The 17,432-nt window shown below is 46.3% G+C and overlaps 1 protein-coding gene across 3 annotated transcripts in view; it reads right to left on the bottom strand.

Annotated features, from left to right (window-relative positions):
• LOC119861755 (probable E3 ubiquitin-protein ligase MID2) overlaps positions 1-17,432 on the bottom strand; it is a 312,271-nt gene that overhangs the window by 31,235 nt on the left and 263,604 nt on the right. For all 3 annotated transcript variants that reach the window (XM_038417263.2, XM_043492261.1, XM_038417264.2), the window contains one exon: positions 10,982-11,143. In XM_038417263.2, the coding sequence (XP_038273191.1) occupies positions 10,982-11,143 (162 nt within the window). The remainder of the gene's footprint in view (positions 1-10,981; positions 11,144-17,432) is intronic.

Genomic DNA, 17,432 nt, shown 5'->3' with positions numbered 1-17,432 from the left:
TCCATGCCAGGGCAGACGTAGAATTTTTGCGCATCACCATGGGTAGCTTCATGACCATTAATAGCAATGGTAGCTATGCAAGCTAAGACAATGATAGGGATAGCAAACTGATTGCCAGCTTGAGTCAAAGACAAGCTGATTGCCTGCTGAGGTCAAGAGAGGATAATTCCTTGTACAATCAACAATATTATATAATTGGTTAAGATGCAGTGTGGGGAGGGATTCTCCTTCCTCTGAAACTTCAGGTATTGCCATCTGCTAGCACATAGGATAGCTGGACCTTTACTTGCGCAGGGGGTAGTGGGGAGGGGAAGGAGGAGATTATCAGCTGAACATGAACTCCAATGGCCAAAAGAGCTACAGTAAACCTCAGAGTTATGAACACCTCAGGAATAGAGGCTATTTGTAACTCTGAACAAATCATTATGTGAACATATCATAACTTTCAAAAGTTTACAACTGAACACTGACTTAACACAGCTTTGAAACTTTACTATGCAGAAGAAAAATGCTGTTTTCTCTTTATTTTTAGTAGTTTACGTTTAACACAGTACTGTACTGTATTTGCTTTTTTTTTTTTCTCTCTGGTGTTGCCTGATTGCGTACTTCTGATTCCAAATGAGGACTGTGGTTAACTGGTCAGTTTGTAACTCTGGTGTTCGTAACTGAGATTCTACTGTACTGCAATCCTGGGATGTATAAACAGAGGAACCTTGGATATATGGCACTCATGCAACTGCTGCTGGAATACTGTGTTCAGTTCTGGTGCCCACAATTCAAGAAGGATGTTGATAAATGGGAGAGGATTCAGAGAAGAGCCACAAGAATGATTAAAAGATTAGAAAACCTGCCTTATAGTGACAGACTCAGAGGTCAATCTATTTAGCTTAACAAAGAGAAGGTTAAGGGGTAACTTGATTTTGTCTATAAGTATCTATGTGGGGAGCGAATAATGGGCTCTACAGTCTAGCAAAGATCTAACATGATCCAATGGCTGGGAGTTGAAGCTAGACAAATTCTGACTCACAATAAGGCATAAATTTATAATTTTGAGAGCAATTAACCACTGGAACAATTCACCAAGGGTTGTGGTGGATTTTCCATCACTGACAATTTTTAAATCAAGATGGGATGTTTTTGTAAAAGCTCTGCTCCAGGAATCATTATGGGGCAGTTCTCCGGTCTGCATTATACAGGGAGTCAGACTAGATGATCACAATGGTCCCTTCTAGCCACAGAACCGATGAAGCTAATCCTCTATGGCAAACCTCAGGTTTCTCATTAGGTATGTGGTATGGCAGGGAGCACTGATCCCTGTGAACGAGAGAGACATTTTACAAATATTTCAGCACAGGAGCTGGAAAATCTGTTGTATTCCTTCTGGGGCTGACTTCTCCCCCACTCTGAGACTGCACCTCTCTTCCTGAGAACACCAGAGATACTCCCAACTCATCCATGGGCTCTGACTCTCAGCTATACCCAGCAAAACAAAAGCATCAACCAAAGCTTTCTCTAGCTGCCTGGGCTGTCCCTACAGGATCTCTCGGTCTCTGCCCCTACTTCCCTCAGCCTCAGAGAGCTACTCCAACCCCTCTTGTACTTCTAGATTGGCACTGACTAGACACCCCTGACTTAACCTTAGTGTGACATTAGAAATACCCTCTGCATCCCAACACTGAGCTTGAGCACCTGAGACCTCAATAGAATAGCCCAATGTCCTTATGTGTGGGCCATGAATCTGTCATGCTATCGCCGGGGCACACTTCATCCACACCTGTAATGCTGCAGAGATGCTGGGTGCAGAAATAGCTGGATGGAAGCCCCTGGGCACCGTCAGGGTAAAACCCTCATGGCAGGATCATTTTAAGACCTTTTTCAGCACCTAAAAGGGTCTTTGTTTCAGCGTATGTCGGGCTACTGCAGGCTGCTCTGTCCCTTCCCTGTCTCTCCTTTCATGTGGGCACATGGACATCGCTTGTCAAATTAACTTGGTGTCTCGGAGAGCACAAAGGCTCCTGTTGTGCCGGGATCACTGAATGGACAGCACTTCACTGGGTATTGAGCGCGGTGCCCTCCTGCTGGCTGCACAGAAGAGCTAGAGAAAATTCTCTTCAAATCCCCTGCTCATTTCCCTTGGGATTGTACTTCAAAAACCAGCCTGGTTTTTCATTTGTTCTCTCAACCACAACTGGAAATATTTCCCTGCTCAGCTTGTCTGCAGCTTGGATGGTTTTTCTTCCCTTTCGAGTCTATTTCTAACCTGTCTCTTTCAACGTACATCTCATTTGTAAAGCTTTGGGATTTCTCGCTAATTAATTTCCAAGGTAACTGCTCTGAGATGTCCTCTTGTTTTGAAAGCCCAAGATACTCAGGTCTCTGCCATTTCCACTCACTGGCCCCAACGCATTCCATGTCTCCACCTAAATCAAAGCTCCTTGAAAATATGACACTTTGAAACTGCTTTTGTCTTTTAAAGAAATATTTCTTTGTCATTCTCTACTGATACTTTCTTACTCTGCTTCACCTCCCTGCAGTTTAATTGCATGTATTTCAGTTCCATTGTGGCTGGGCATTAATATTTAGACCAGGAGATGTGTTTTTCCATTTACCTAAGCAGTACTTTGTCTGTGAGACAAAGATAGTTAATGGGCCAGTCAGTGTACCAAGCTGTCCTTTCGTTCTCAGCACTCTGGCAGGGGAATAATTTACAATTATGTTCAGCAGGATCTGCTATCCCACTAGTCATGCCAGCAGAGGTAAGTCCAAACGGTACCTGCCTCCTGGTCTGTACAACCAACACTGGGCAATGCCAACATGCCACAGCCACACACTCCTTAGGGCGTTGGAGATAAGATTGCCAGAGATGTCTAGCAAATCCCCCCGTCAATAGGAACTGCATGCTGTCTCTTTACAAGGAACTGAAGCTGAAGAGATATTTATGCTAGAGATGAAGAAGCATCTATTTCTGAAAACCCATGAAGTAGGAAGTGTTAACAACAGGCTTCCGGTTGGCCCAGCTAGGCTGGTGAGCTTGGTAGAAGCTATGGAGGTGGACTGGGAGCCCCAATCTCCCTCTCCTATTTATGCCTCTTCTGTAGATTTTAGGTCTGGGAACCAAACCTTGGGGTATGCTGAGCAATTGCCACAGGTTCCAGCTCTACTGGTACATGCTAGCCCAAGACTTTTGGAGATGCGTGGCAGTGTGGCCTCATTTGTAAAGCACCCTATTATGCAAACATGCCAAGGCTCTGCACTTTACAAAGCTCTCAGACTGTATCTTCATTTGGCTCCTTCTGTTCCGCCTGCAGAACCAGCACTGAAAGAGCACTCATTCCCTCAATTGTTCTAGCTCTATTGATTCCAACGGAGAATGTGTAAACGGCGACTCTCTTCATTAAGCCTCTGCCATTTTGCTGGGAAGAGGCATTGGGCACAGCACCATGGGAGCCTACCTCCCCTGGGGGGTGCGGCATATCCTCCACCCACCTTCAGGTGGCTCTTTAGATGGCCCTTCCCTCTACATCTTGGGGAACAGCAAAGGAGGCAAGACTAACGCCTCCAGGAGTCTTGATCCCATGGCACTTCTTCAGGAGGGGAACACAGACCCCCTGGGATCATTTGGAATTGGAACAGAAACCCTCCTGAGGTCCCCTGGATTTATGTCCTAGAGAGAAGGGACGGTGAAAAACTGAAACCCTGATCTGGGCCTGGCTTTCAATACAACATTGCCCAGGGAGGATCTGGGACTCCTGCATCTAGGAGGGACGCAATCTCTGGGGCTCGAGCAGATACCCATTGTGGTCTGCACGGCTGAAGCACAAACCAAGCAAATAATCGCAGGGTAAAGTACCACAAGCAGCACACACCTGAGGCCTTTCTTTTCAGTGCTTTTTCTTGCCTACTTTAGCTGGAGAGCAGAACCAACAATATTCCAGTCCTGGTCAGTCAGCTAAGAAGTCAATGATTCTAATTATGCAGAAGTAATCAGGATGCAAAGCCTGGTTAATGAGGCTTCTCTCTGTCAATTTACACCCTTATACCTGGACCAGAGAAAGACGCTAAATCCCTTAGCATGACACTCAGAAGCCTGAACAGACAGGCATAAGACCAAAATAAGGTGAAAACACTTGGGTGCCCTATGCCTCTGAGGGTGCATGAGAAAAAAGCAAGCAAGACCAGGCCCCTCAGCATGGTATGCAAGCCCACAACTGTCTGCTATTGCAGTCAGAAAACTAACCAGTGAATGAAGGCTGCAAAGCAGAGAACAGGATTGAGAATGGGCATGAAAACTGGTGATTATCTTTCTCTTCTCTGATACTGTCTTGGAAGAGGAAAAACAGCTAGATTGCAATGGAGCCGCTGAATAACAGAAACACAATAAAACTATCAAAACATACAAATCTCCAAACAGACTCCCTGTGGATTTGCTTGTTTAGGGATTACTTGCTACATAGCATCCAGCTCCTCTGAACATATGTGTGTTAACAGAAAGATCTTAGAGAACTGGTGCTCACCCAGCAGAGCTGCAGACCCCACAGTGAATCAACTCCCACGAGGATGAGATCAAACTTTCAGATGTTCCCAACTTGAATTTCAAACAGGTTTAAAAATTATTGAATAATACATGACAGCAGCTGAATTGCTATTACAGTAGATGATCAACTGGTTTGCTCAGAGTATAATAGCTGGAGAAGGATGGTGATAATGGTGGTTTATGTCACGTGTGTGGCAGGCAAGTGTGAAAAGGTACATCCTGTGTGTGGAGCTATTGGGATCCTCACAGAAGAGACGGGAGCCATTCCTTAGCATTTGGCTGGTGCTTTATTGTTAAGTTAGGATAATTTCTTGTAGTCTGAAAACTGGACCAGCCAATGCCCTCATCCCAAATGCAGATAAATCTCAGCCCTTAATGTGAACCCACACCAAACAAAGACCCACCCTGGCCCGATACTCAGACTAGTCCCTGCGTGAAGTGCCACTATTGTAAATTCAAACTGGAACCACTGCCATAGACCCAGCCTATGAGGGTGTGCAGAATACACACTTCCAACTGTTCCTAAAATCAACAGATAGCCCAGAAGGGCACACCTGCCAAATGGGGCAATGGCCTTAGAATCACCTGACACATTTCTTTGCTGAAGTGAAGGCATTTCTCTGTGTACTCCATCATCATAATGCACTGTTAGGCAAACAATGGAAAGTGGGTCTGATTCCTTCAGCTCCGAACCAGATGTCAACTTCTGTCTCAGTTGCAGCAGTGTAAGTCCAGAAAGAGGTTAGGGCTTGTCTACACAGGGAAGGTGACTGGAATAGCTATTCTGGGACTACTCCTTGTGTGGATACTCATATTCTGCAAAAGCTATAGTACTTAATATTCACACTCTTCCTTATTCAGGAATCACCTCCGCAGCAAGACAAACTCTTAATCTGGACTAAGAGCAGAACCTGGGGCCCTTCTAGCTGTACTATTCATTTCCATTTTCCAAATAATGTTATGATAATTTCCACTTCTTGTGACTTCCAGAAAACCAGCCCATGGGATACACATTATCATAGCCTGGAGCTCATCAGACATTACAAAGTGATGCATAAATATCAACAGGTGGAAACATATCATCAGCATGAATCAGTAGAGGGCTGAGCATTTAAAGCATTGGACAAAGCTCCACCAATAAAAGCCATCTCCCCTCTATTCCCTTCAGTACAGGAGCCGTGGCTTTCTTTGTATTCTGTGAGGAACCCAGTGCACTTTGGGACACTTAATGAGGCCCAGGGCATGTGCTTACTATGGAAACATCAGCTTTTCACCCCGTCTTAAAACCAAAATAGACCCTCCACACTAATTGGTTTTACATTCCGACCAGTTAAGGAATGAGGATTCAGTGGGAGCACTGATGCTGTTGCATTCTGGGAGTTAATATCTGTCTTCACAGGCCTTAAGTCTATGGTGGAATCTCTGAAAACACCACTTCAGAAGCAGAGAGTAGAATCCAAAATAGGTTAACTGGTCATTCTTTTCTTGTACGACTGTTGACATTTTTCTGAAGTGACATCATTTGTGAAGTGTGTGCTCTGTTATAATTGGCTGTTTTGAAGGACTATAAAAATTGCTGCACACGGGGTCCTACACTGACAAATACAGGAAGGAGAAATAACCAAGAGCGAGCTACTACAAACCCAATACAAAGTGGTAGGCTCTTCATACACAAAGAACAATACATTTGTTTGTAGTGTGCAGCAAATAGGCCTATTAAGACCCACAGGAGAATCTTAAAGAGACAGGTTACTTCGCAGGGCATTATTCATTCTCTGCATGCTCAGGAAATGGCAGCCATGCTGCAACATAGTGCAGTTTATTTATCTGTAACTATATATTGTTATATAAAAAAAAATAAAAACACAGAAAAACTATGTTAAAAGGACATTACTAAGATTTCAAAATCAATCACTGAGAAGTGGGGAAATGACACAGTTAAGGTCACCTGTGCAACCTTAATTCAGCCCCTTTGTGCTTATGCTTTATAACGCAGTCTTACATGGTCACATACTATTTTTTTCCCCACAGGACCCTTGCTTCCTTCACTTAATTAGCAGTTATTCAATATTTTTTTTTCCTTCCCATTGTTCAGTGTGTGCCTCCTGCCTTATTTACTGCATACTATTCAAACCCTGCTGTGAGGGCAGAATCATTAATTTCCTCCGGGGCTTTTCTGAGGCGCTCATCGCGATACTCTCTGAATGCTTCATCAACATTAATTTATTTTCACAACACTCCCGTAAGATCCCCATTTTACAGACGAGGTACTGAGGCAGAAAGATTAAAGTACCCATTTTGGGTACCCAATCCGAGACACTCTGGACCTGATTGTTCATAGCACATGTAAAACTTTATGTTCAAAGCACAGCTACCATTGACTTCAGTTGCAGCTGTGAGCGCTCAGCGCTAATGCAATCAGACACCAGGGTCTCAAGTTGGGCACCCAGCAAATTAAGAACAGACAGTGACCAGTTTAAGTTACTCACTCAGCATCACACAGGAGCTCTGTGGCACAGACAGGGATAAAATCCAATTCTCTAGGGCTGCATTCAACTGCTTTAACCATGAGACCAGTCCCAACCTGCCCCCTCCCTGCATTCAGGTTCAATCTCTCTGCCGCCAACTCCCAGTCACAGTGTCTCTCCTCCCCCTGCCTCCAGTTCCAATCCCATTAGATTGCTTGTCCCAAACTACTCCTTTCCCTGCCCCAGTCCAGCTTTTGCCCTGTCGTCTGGGCACTCAAATCAGATTGTTTCCTGCCTGGACTCCAATAGGAGGGTCACTGAGAACACAGGAAAGACAGGCTTCCAGCTCTTCAGTTCCAGCACAGATCCACCCCAACCCAAGGCAGCTGGGAGCGGCCATCTCAGAGAAAGTCCAGCATTGCTCCTGTAGCCCAGGGCTGGAATATGCTCATTGGCTCCATGGGCATGGCATACATGCAGTCTGGTCAGCACTGGGAGCTGTGAGAGGCCCAAGCATGCCCAGTGTGGACGCAATCTTTGGAGATTTTATCTGCTAGAACTGAAGAAGTCTCTACAGAGCAGGTATGACCTGAGATTTTTCAAATGGACACGTTTTTCACAGGGAACATCAAAAAGCACAGCCCTGACACAAAGGCTACTCCTGTCAAAATGGTAAGTCCCTGCTCCAAAGCATAGACATCTCAGGGAAAGGCTGCCAGAATGTTTTCACATGGGCAAAACAACTTATTTCCCCCCCAGCCTTCTTCTCGAAAATGCTGGATTTTTTTGGTGAAATATTTCATAAAAGGAAGAAAAAAAATTCAGCCTGAGTCACACACGACATGAGAAATTTCAGCCCAAATGGTCAAAGCTTGGCAAAGTTAAAAGCAGCTGAAAAGAGGGTCTTATAACGAGAAGTGTTGAGCAACGCTCCCAGCCCTGCCTATCAGAATACCTTTCCCATGGTTAATATGTTGCTCTTTCTTCTCTAGATCTGTACACCAGGCTGGTGGGATCCTCACCTCTCAGTACTCAGCTAGCAGCCCCTAGAAGAGAACTCAATCCACTCTTTTCCCTATGTGTCCGCTGATATATTGTACAGCCCCAAGCACATGAGAAGGACCGGAGCAGAGATTAACATAGAAGAAGAGGGAATTAGACGGAGACTGAAGAGTAAAGTCTCCCCTCCTCCTCATGTCCTGCATGCTCTCCTCCTGCTTTGGCTGTCACCTGGCTTTCCTCCTCTTCTTTAGCAAGCCAAGTCCCCATTATACACATGCCTGAAATATGCTTCTTCTCAAAGGCTCTCTCAGTATGGTATTGTGGCCATTCACAGGTGCTGTAAGAGGACACTGCCTGCATTGTGCAATAGTGTTCTAGCTTCCTCTGGACAATTTCTAGGCTTTACCCTCTCAGCTCCCCTGTTTACTCAAGGGCTTGCAGAGTGAGTGACTGTGGCCACTATTACAAAGTTAATATTAGCCAACAGACTCCCTGTAGTTGTTTCCCATTCTAAGCCTTGAGAAGAGCAGTGGTATCACACAGGTGAGCCTGCAAATCCTTGTGTGGTGCACATGACTGCTGAATTCCAGGGGAGACCGCATATGGCTGCAAATCAAGCTCCATGCTAGGGGCAGTCTGGCACTCGCACTGGGAAGTTCAAAGTCCCCCGAATGCCTGTTGCCTTGCTCTCAAGGGTGCAGAGTAAATGACGGGTAGAGAGGAGCACAGACTGTCTGAAGAGACGTGCAGTCCTCATCATGCTAATGAGGTGCTTAGGCTCTCCTGCCTCTCAGCAGAAGTAACCTGGCTCTCAAGCGGCAGCGCTTTCATTAACATCATCATCCTGAACTTACACAAAGTGAGGTAGACACAGTTTGCTCAAACTTTCCAAAAACTGGGACTGACAGACATCAAGCACAGAGCACATTAACCAAAAGAGAGATGTTCACGTTCTGAACATGTGGAAACAGGTAGTTACAGTAAAAATCTCAAGGTGACACCGATGATAAGGTTGCCTCCAGAGAGATATTGTAGCAACATATGCAAATAATGTTTTAATGTTAATTTAGCTGTTCTCTTATCCTTCTGCTGGGTTGGGGATGCAATGATCATTTAAATGATCATACAATCCCAATGTTAGAGATTCATTTTGTAATATGCATAACAGTAATGCTGAGCACTTCTTATAGCACTTTATGCAATTCCTGCTTTACAGTCTGACAAATGTAGGAAGCTGCTACAGAGAGTGAATAATCAGAATTAAAAATTTGATCCCGTATATAGTTCAGTAAATCAGGTTTGTCTATAAAGCACTGCACTTAGCAACGCGCTAATATCTCTGATGACTGACACTGAATAAAATAACAAGTTTCAGCCTCCCCAGGGAGCTACTGAAACTAACCTATTTTCCTTTCTTCTGAGTAGGTTTGTCATATAAGCTCTTGGCCTGTCACGTCACCAATTTCTTATTTCCATCTTGAGTGTATTTCAAAGCAGAGAGGGTGCTTTTAAACAGCTTTGGAGGGAGGGATACATTTTTAATAAACAAAAGAGAATTAGATTGGAGTTTGTTTTTCATCAGCTTCTGTCCATTCTCTACAATGTATGGACTTTATTTAATTTCATTGTATTTAAAGTTGTCACGGTTCCATGAAAAGATTGAGGAGGTAGAAGCAATAAATCATTTCAAAAGCCTAGTCAAGTGCAGAACTCAGACATGATTGAAACACCAAGAAAAGAGAACAAAAAAGAACTCTGGGCACGTTGGGACCAGACGGAGGAATTTTATAATCATCAAGAAGACATGGCCACAGATCAGGCAGCGCTGGACAAAAGCCAAGAGATGAGTCACTTGCAACTACTTTGGAGACCGACTGCCTATTCCGATATTTTGACCTTTTTTTTTTGTATTACAAATCATCACTAAGCGGGAAATAATCATCCTAGATGTGTTACTGAGCTAATGGGCAATGAGGTTTAAATCCTCCCCATATCATGTTCTTCTCCATGGCCAGAGTGGATCCAATCCTGTTCCCTTTGAAGTCAATGGGCCTATGGTCTGATCCCGCTTCCATTTTTAGAATATCTTTAACTCTCTCCCTCCCCTCTGAAGGAATTCAGGTTGGGAGAACCAAAGTCTGAACTAACTTTTTTCTCATGTTTGTTGGCAAAGCCCATGACATTTTCCATATAGATGCTTTTCAGGTTTCTTTTCCTAATATCTCTATGATAACAAACCAACACATGCCTCACAGTCCTCCCAAATAACCCCACAATAATAAGCCAGCAAGCAGTCTAATCCACATGAGCGACCCTCTCTTAACAAACCAGTAGACACCAAGCTGAGTGCTCAGAAGTAAGTGAGAAGTCAATTTCAAGAGGTTTGACTTTATTAAGCACCAAAAATGTGGGATGCTCATATGCTCATTAAGAACAGGTTGTGCAACCAGATTTCTGCAACTTTCACTTGTTGACCAAGCCAGAATTCTAGATATGGTTTGGAGAAGTGGGTTCAGAGTGGATATGAACGTCTGCCCAAACAGTCCCTGCCTCAACGCCTAGGATTTAGACAGTATGCAACAGCTGAATGGAGGGGAAGGGACTGGGGACGACGGAACAGTAGAGACAGATGTGTTTGCATAAAGGAGCTCATGAATAACCCTACAATAACAAACCCTACCCAACTAGCAACATGGGCGCAGCTTAGCATTCTGGGGAAACCCTAGAGACACCAGCTAGCATGCAGTGCCCAGGGGTCACATGCAATCTGGCCTTTGTGTTTTGTGCGCATGATGGGAAGAAAAAACAAGTCAAGCAAGGAAACAACAAACAAAGATTTCAAGTTTCCAAAGGGTGGTTATAAGCCACAGCAATTAAAGAGTTAAGGAAAATCTCAGCAATATCCTTTTAAACTCCAGGATTGATAAAGCTGCTTTTCTACTTCCCACCCAACCTGAAAAAAAGCCCTGGCACATACTGTTTGTCTTGAGCCTGGCAGGTTCGCTGTTCCGGCTCCCAGCTTGGTTTATGGCCTTGACAAGGAAGATGTATCTGGTGCCACTCTGGAGCCCGTGCACGGTGTAGTGGTTCTGTTTGATGTTGGGGACAATCATCCAGCTATCCATGGAGTTGTACAGACCTGCAGTACAGGGTAAGGCGTGGAGAGGAGATTTATTACCAGGTAATGGAGTCAGAGGAGAAGATATAATGCAAAGGCAACACAAGCTGGTAAAGGGGAGTTCATGGACCACACATCCTTCAGACTGATTTACTGTCTGCTCAGGAGTTAACAACAGAAACTTGCTGAAGAGGCTGAAGGAAAATTTACATAAATGATAGAAAACGGCTGCTGGGGGAATTTTTTTTTTATCATCACATGAAAGCGAAGCTTGATAAGTCAAAGCTGGCACAGCCAGGGAGTAGTGAGAAAGGGGATGCAGGCATTGTAGTCAGCCTGTCATGTTGTTATCTGGGGAAGGGATGGAGGCAAAGGCCAGAGAAAGCTTTGAACAGAAATTAAAACATAAAGATTCTTCCAGGTCCAGGCCATCTGGAAGATGAAACATCCAGCAGAGGACACCTGAGAGAAGACAAGATAAGCCAAATACAACGAGCTGCTGATGAGATCTCACTGAGTGGGCAGACTTGATTGTTGGGCTGTCTCTGGCTTAGCAATCACATTCATTAGAGCTGCTTAAAAGGGCTGCTAATGAACTCCAGGTGTAAGCTCTCTCATTAATTGTGGAAGAGCAGCACCAGTGGTCACGCCGGGAGGAGCATGCAGCTGCACCCCTGGCCTTGCCAAATGTGCCGGGTGACCGGAGAGCTCTCTCTTTGTAATTTAATGCAGAACGATTTGTTTATCAGACAAAAGGTCTTTGCCTGAGCTGGTTTCTATGAATCAGTGCCTGTAAACTTAATCCACCTGCACTGCAGCCACTCCAATTAGCTTTCCCTGTCTACGGGGATTACCACTGCAACAGGGTCCAAGCAATGCTGCTAATAGGCTGCGGCCTCACTGAGTCTCTTTTTCAAGTTGCCATGTAAAATGCAGATAAAATACTGATGTGCTTGGGGACTTACATGAGCAAAATGAGAAACAAATGATTCAGGAAGTGCACTTTGGAAAGGCTGGGAGCTCTTGATGGCGTTTACTTGGTTGTAATAAATGAAGGCAGTAAGGGGAATGGACTGGCAGCGACGCCCTGTGGAACATGCTCCCTGCCAGTGGAATTTCATTAGCTGGAGGCCACCTCATATACAGTACTGCTTTCACCAGCCAACGTAATCCTGCCATGGCGTGTTCTTTTCACTGCTCAGTGAGTTGTAGTGTTAAGAACATTGATGTGATGACCCCACACGTGCCTCGCACACATGCTCAGCGTGCAAGGAGAACCCACCAGGATGGAGCTAAGAAGCATTGTCAGTACAGCCATATAGGATGGTGCTGGAAGCCTGCAGCTGCTTCCACTCTCCTGTAGAACAAAATTATTTTCCTCCCCAAATGTTTCCTGGCGATGTCCACTTCTCTCCTACACTGCTGTCCTGGCTGCAAGGGTGAATTTCCTACAACCATACACAAATTCACTAAACAGCAGTTATGGCTGTGGTCAATATTCCTTTTCATTAGCCATTGCTGCTACCATTACAGGCCGTGAGAATAAAGGGCACCTGGTTCTGAGGGTGCATTCACCTCCATACAGCAAGCCAGCACAAGGTCTATGTGCCATTGCCTAATGGCCTCTCTTGAATGAAACATGGACTTGTTCACCTCTCACAATTTCTCTTTCCTCCAGGAAAATCTTGCTGTGTCATTCAGCAAGTTGTAATGGGTGACACTACAGCCCCTGTGACACAGCCTATTAAAAATAAAAGGAAATATGCCATTTGTGCTGCTTTATGGTTCTAATACCTTCCCACTGGTAGTCATGTCACATACATACCACATGGGGTTTAGTGCTCACGGATTAAAAGGGAAAAGGAAGTTACAGATATAATTAATATTAATCCACGAGTGACACTACAGGCTAGTGTAACTCATACTAGCAATATGTCACTTGTCTCCCTCTGGTGGCTGATTCATATAAGAGATTAAAAGTCTACTAAAGCTATCAACTAAGGGAGTTACTCAAGTAGCTCAGAAGCAGTGGAGGATTATTCTTTTAGCATGGAGGGTCCCCAAATAGGTGGTTATTATACAGGCACATTACGTGATATCCTGTGCTAATACAGGATTACAGAGTAGCAAGGGAAAGGAAAACAGCAACATTGCATCTATGGGGGACATTCTTATTATAGATATCTGTGCCATAAGCAAGTGCTAATGTCAGTTAGAGAAGAAACTGCAGTGAACAGGTGCTATAGACCACCAGAAGTGGAGGAAACAGACAATGAAACATTCCTGGACCAATTTGAAGTACTCAGACCCATGGTCTAGGTGGATGGTCATCTGTTGCATGACAGACACCCAGGCATGGGTACCAAAGATGTGCCCAGGTAAATCAGAAAGCAGCTTTATGACAGAGAATCCAACATAGCTCTACTTCTTATCAACAGAGAGGAATCAGCTGGGAATATGAGGATAAGAAGGAAATTTGAACCATGATTACAGGTTACTTGGATTCAGCTTGGTAAAGGATGGAGCACAGAATACAGCCGTACATTACTGTTAGATTTCAGGGAAGGAAATTTAGGGAATGAAGGAACCTACTAAATAGGGTGCAACAGGAGGAAGTATTTAAAAAAAATCCATATGTGTATGCTTATGTGGAAGAAGACAGGTAACTGCTCCATACCTCACACTTCATGTAGAGCAGAGTACAGTTCCTCTGAGAAACAAAAAACAAGAAAAACAGCCAAAGAGGCTCCACTTGGGATTGTGGGACAGATTGGAGGGGTAACAAAATGGAAGCAGGAAATGGAAATTGGGCTGTTACCAATATGTTTTCAAATGATGTATTGATTTCTATCATAAACATGAGTATCACCACACTAGAACAAACTCAATGTGAAAGGAACGGTTGGGAGTTAAAAAACAATATTATCACATAGATTAGAAAACAGATTTTCATAAAGGAACACAAGTAATTTGTCTGTGAGATGGGGATTATGGAACAGATTTCAACACAAACTAAAAAAGATTCACAAAAGGGTCACAAAACTGCAAAATCCCAGGAAACAATCCACTAGCCCACCTTGGCTACACTGGTAGATCTGTGTGACGACTCTGCATGGCTGTGTTAAATGACTGTGACTTTCACTGCTATTGCTGGCTCTCGAAGTGAGGGGGCACTGGTGCTGGCTGTGTGGGAGGTGGAGGGATGGCACTGGCTGAGGACGTGAGGGGACGCTGGCTGGGTGGGAAGTGGAGGAATGGCGCTGCCTGAGGACAACGGGGGCAATAGTAATGGCTAAGTATGTGAGGGGGTACCGGCACTGACTGTGTGGGAGGTGGAGGGATGGCGCTGGCTCAGGGTATGAGGGGGTGCTGGCTGGGTGGGAGGTGGAGGGATGGCTGAGGACATGATCTGGTGCTGGTGGTGGCTGAGGACGTGAGGGGGCACTGGTGTTGGGAGGTGGAGGGATGGCACTAGCTAAGGAGGTGAGGGGGTGCAAGTGTTGGCTGAGTGGGAGGTGGACGGATGGCACTGGCTGAGGATATGAGGGGGCGCTGGCTGGTTGGGAGGTGGAGGGCTGGTGCTGAATGAGGACGTGAGGGGGTGCTGGCTAGATGGTAGTTGAAGGGATGGTGCTGGCTGAGGACGTGAGGGGGCGCAGGTGCTGGCTGGGTGGGAGGTAGAGGGATGGTGCTGGCTCCTGGAGGCGGAAGTAAGGAATGAAAAGGTAATAATGAGTTGTGGGGAAGGGCGTGTTGGATTACTGGAAGGAGGTCCAATGGCCTTCTGATGACAATGGGAACATGGCTGGAGGAAAGTGCAGGTGGCTTCCGTCCTCTAGCAGCTGTGCACTGCCACTCAAGTGTGTTATGCATGCTGGGCTGTAGCAGAAACACATGGAGAAGGTGGTTGCTAGCAGCCACTAGTTTGCTGGTTAAATTCCCTCCCTAGCCCCAACATTTCACTTGTGCTGGATGGCTGGATCATGGCTGGGTCATGGGGGACTAGACCTAGTAGCTGGAGCCAGAGCCCATGGTCACAACCTTGGTTGGGGAGGGAAGTTCCATAGCTCCCCCAGTAGGTGTTTCAGTGCAGCCAAGTACCGCTACTTGAGCCGTCTTGTGTCTGGGTGCAGCATTTGCTGGCCCCTGCCCTGCAGTCAGCAGAGTGCTGAAGGGAAGGTAACTTTCTGTTCTTGCGAGTGAACGAGGGCGTCATGAAGGGTCAGTCAGCAGATGCCAAAGGTCAAGGGAAAATGTGGGACAGGATCAAACCGAATTGTATCATTTCTCTGTGTTCCTGAATAAGCCTCCAGGAGGACAGTCTCCTCCTCAACTGGATCAAGGGTATGGCCTTGGGTAGCAGGAGGAGCTTTAGGGTCTGAGCTGTAGCTGCATCCATAAAATTGTCTGCTGCTCCCGAACTGATGAGGGCCTGTTGGAGGGGAATCTGTTAGGGTTCCCTGGTATGTACAGCTTGATAGGCACCTGCAAAGGGGAAACCTGTGGATGGGGCTCAGGGCGCAGCACAGTGAGGACTAGAGTATGGGGAAGTTCTCTTCTTTCAAGGTCCAGGCCAGCTCCCCACACCGGGCCTGGGTCGGCTTGTATCCCCAGGCTCTTTGGCGTTCGTCCTGGGCAGGCTGAGATGGCATGGCCAGTTTCACTACAGTAGAAGCACAAGTGGTGTTGACGGTGTCATTCCTTTTCTTCAGGTGTGAGTTGCTGGTCAGCCAGATTGGCTTGCATGGGTTCGGCGGGTGATACAGAAGCTGGGGTCATGATACACGGTAAGGGAGGTTGCAGGCAATCACTTCCTTCTCCCTTCATTCTCACAGTTGAGTATCCATGTGTATGGTAAGGTCAACAAAGGCATCTAGGCCTGCTGGCATCTCTACATGGGCCAGTTCATCTTTCATTTCTTCCCGCAAGCTCCATCAGAACTGGTATGGCTGCACGGCTCTGTTCCACTCTGTATGTGCTGTAGGTGGTGGAAGAGCGCTGCGTAGGAGGCCACCGTGCCTGGCCCCTGCCGGAGCACCCTCAGGGCCACCTTGACTGCTTGCGCTCATTGCAGGTCATTGAAGATGGTCAACATCAACTGGAGAAAAACATCCCATTCCAAGAGCAGCGGGCTATGGCCTTCCAGCAAGGGGAAGACCCAGTCTAACACATCTCCTGTCAGCAGGCTGATTACCAGGGCTGCCTTGGCCTGCTCAGAGGCAAGGATTTGGGAATGCACCAGGAACAGAAGGTGTCATTGGTTTATGAAGCCCTGGAACTGTCAGCGGTTCCTGTCAAGACACTGTGGCAATGGTATTGCAGGCCCCTGTTCAGGGCCAGGCTCTGCACACTGCTTTGGCAGCGCACTATTCTCCACTCAGCTGCCTCACTTGCTCCTGCAGCTGCTAGTTGTCTGAGGTCATATGCACAATTTGCGCCTGCAGTGCTTGATTATGGAGGTGGGGGGCCCATTTGGGAGAGTCTGATGCTTCTAGTGGCTGCAGTGGTGCTGCTGGGTGCATCCTTCTTGCACCAAGCTCTGCCCCCACCCCAGGTAAATGTGGTCCGAACAGCGTATCACTGACAGGTTGTGGGTGGCCAGACCTAGTAGTCAGAGCCAGAGTCTGCAGTCACAAGGTAGGAGTCAGCTGGGTCAGGACACCAGCAAGTTAGAACCATGAATCAGATGCCAGGAGTCACACTGGGTCAGGATGCCAGGAAATCAAGCCAGGAGACAGGGGGCACACAGTCCAGAACAGGATGGAGCCCAGTTATTCAGACAGTTTCTTGGTCCTGCTGCTGTCTTAAATAGGGACAATAGGCCAATCAGCTGCTTCGGGATTCCACCAATAGGACTGCAGGGGCAGAGCCTCAAACTGGGGCTGGGCTTCATGGGTCCCCGGTATGCAAGCATTAGCTGGCTATCTGGTGGAGGGTTGGAGCATGGCTGCTCCTGCAGACCCAGATTTGAGACCCATGGGTCATGCAACGGGGTGAGCTGGAGTTTGGAAGGCTGGGTTGACTAACTGTGCTCTCCCTCCCCAATGAGCAAACACTGTAATCATGTCAGAAGCATTAGGGATAGGAGAGGACTCTTAGGTTCCATCCAGCCCATCTCTTGGGACCAGCATCAGACTGAGCCCCATAATTCACTTTCTAGTATCTCCTGCTGGCCAATTTTAAATGGCCCAAGCAGGGGACTCACACTGCTCCCATCCCTCCACCCAATATATCTCATATTCAGGAAGCCTTTCCTGGGATTCACCTTATTGTTCCTCTTCCTCACTGTAGCTCCATCACTCTCAGTTCT

Source organism: Dermochelys coriacea, chromosome 9, assembly GCF_009764565.3.
Source record: "Dermochelys coriacea isolate rDerCor1 chromosome 9, rDerCor1.pri.v4, whole genome shotgun sequence".
NCBI classification, from domain to species: Eukaryota; Metazoa; Chordata; order Testudines; family Dermochelyidae; genus Dermochelys; species Dermochelys coriacea.
Note: the sequence above shows the minus strand (reverse complement) of the source record. Positions and strands in the feature narration are given on the sequence as shown.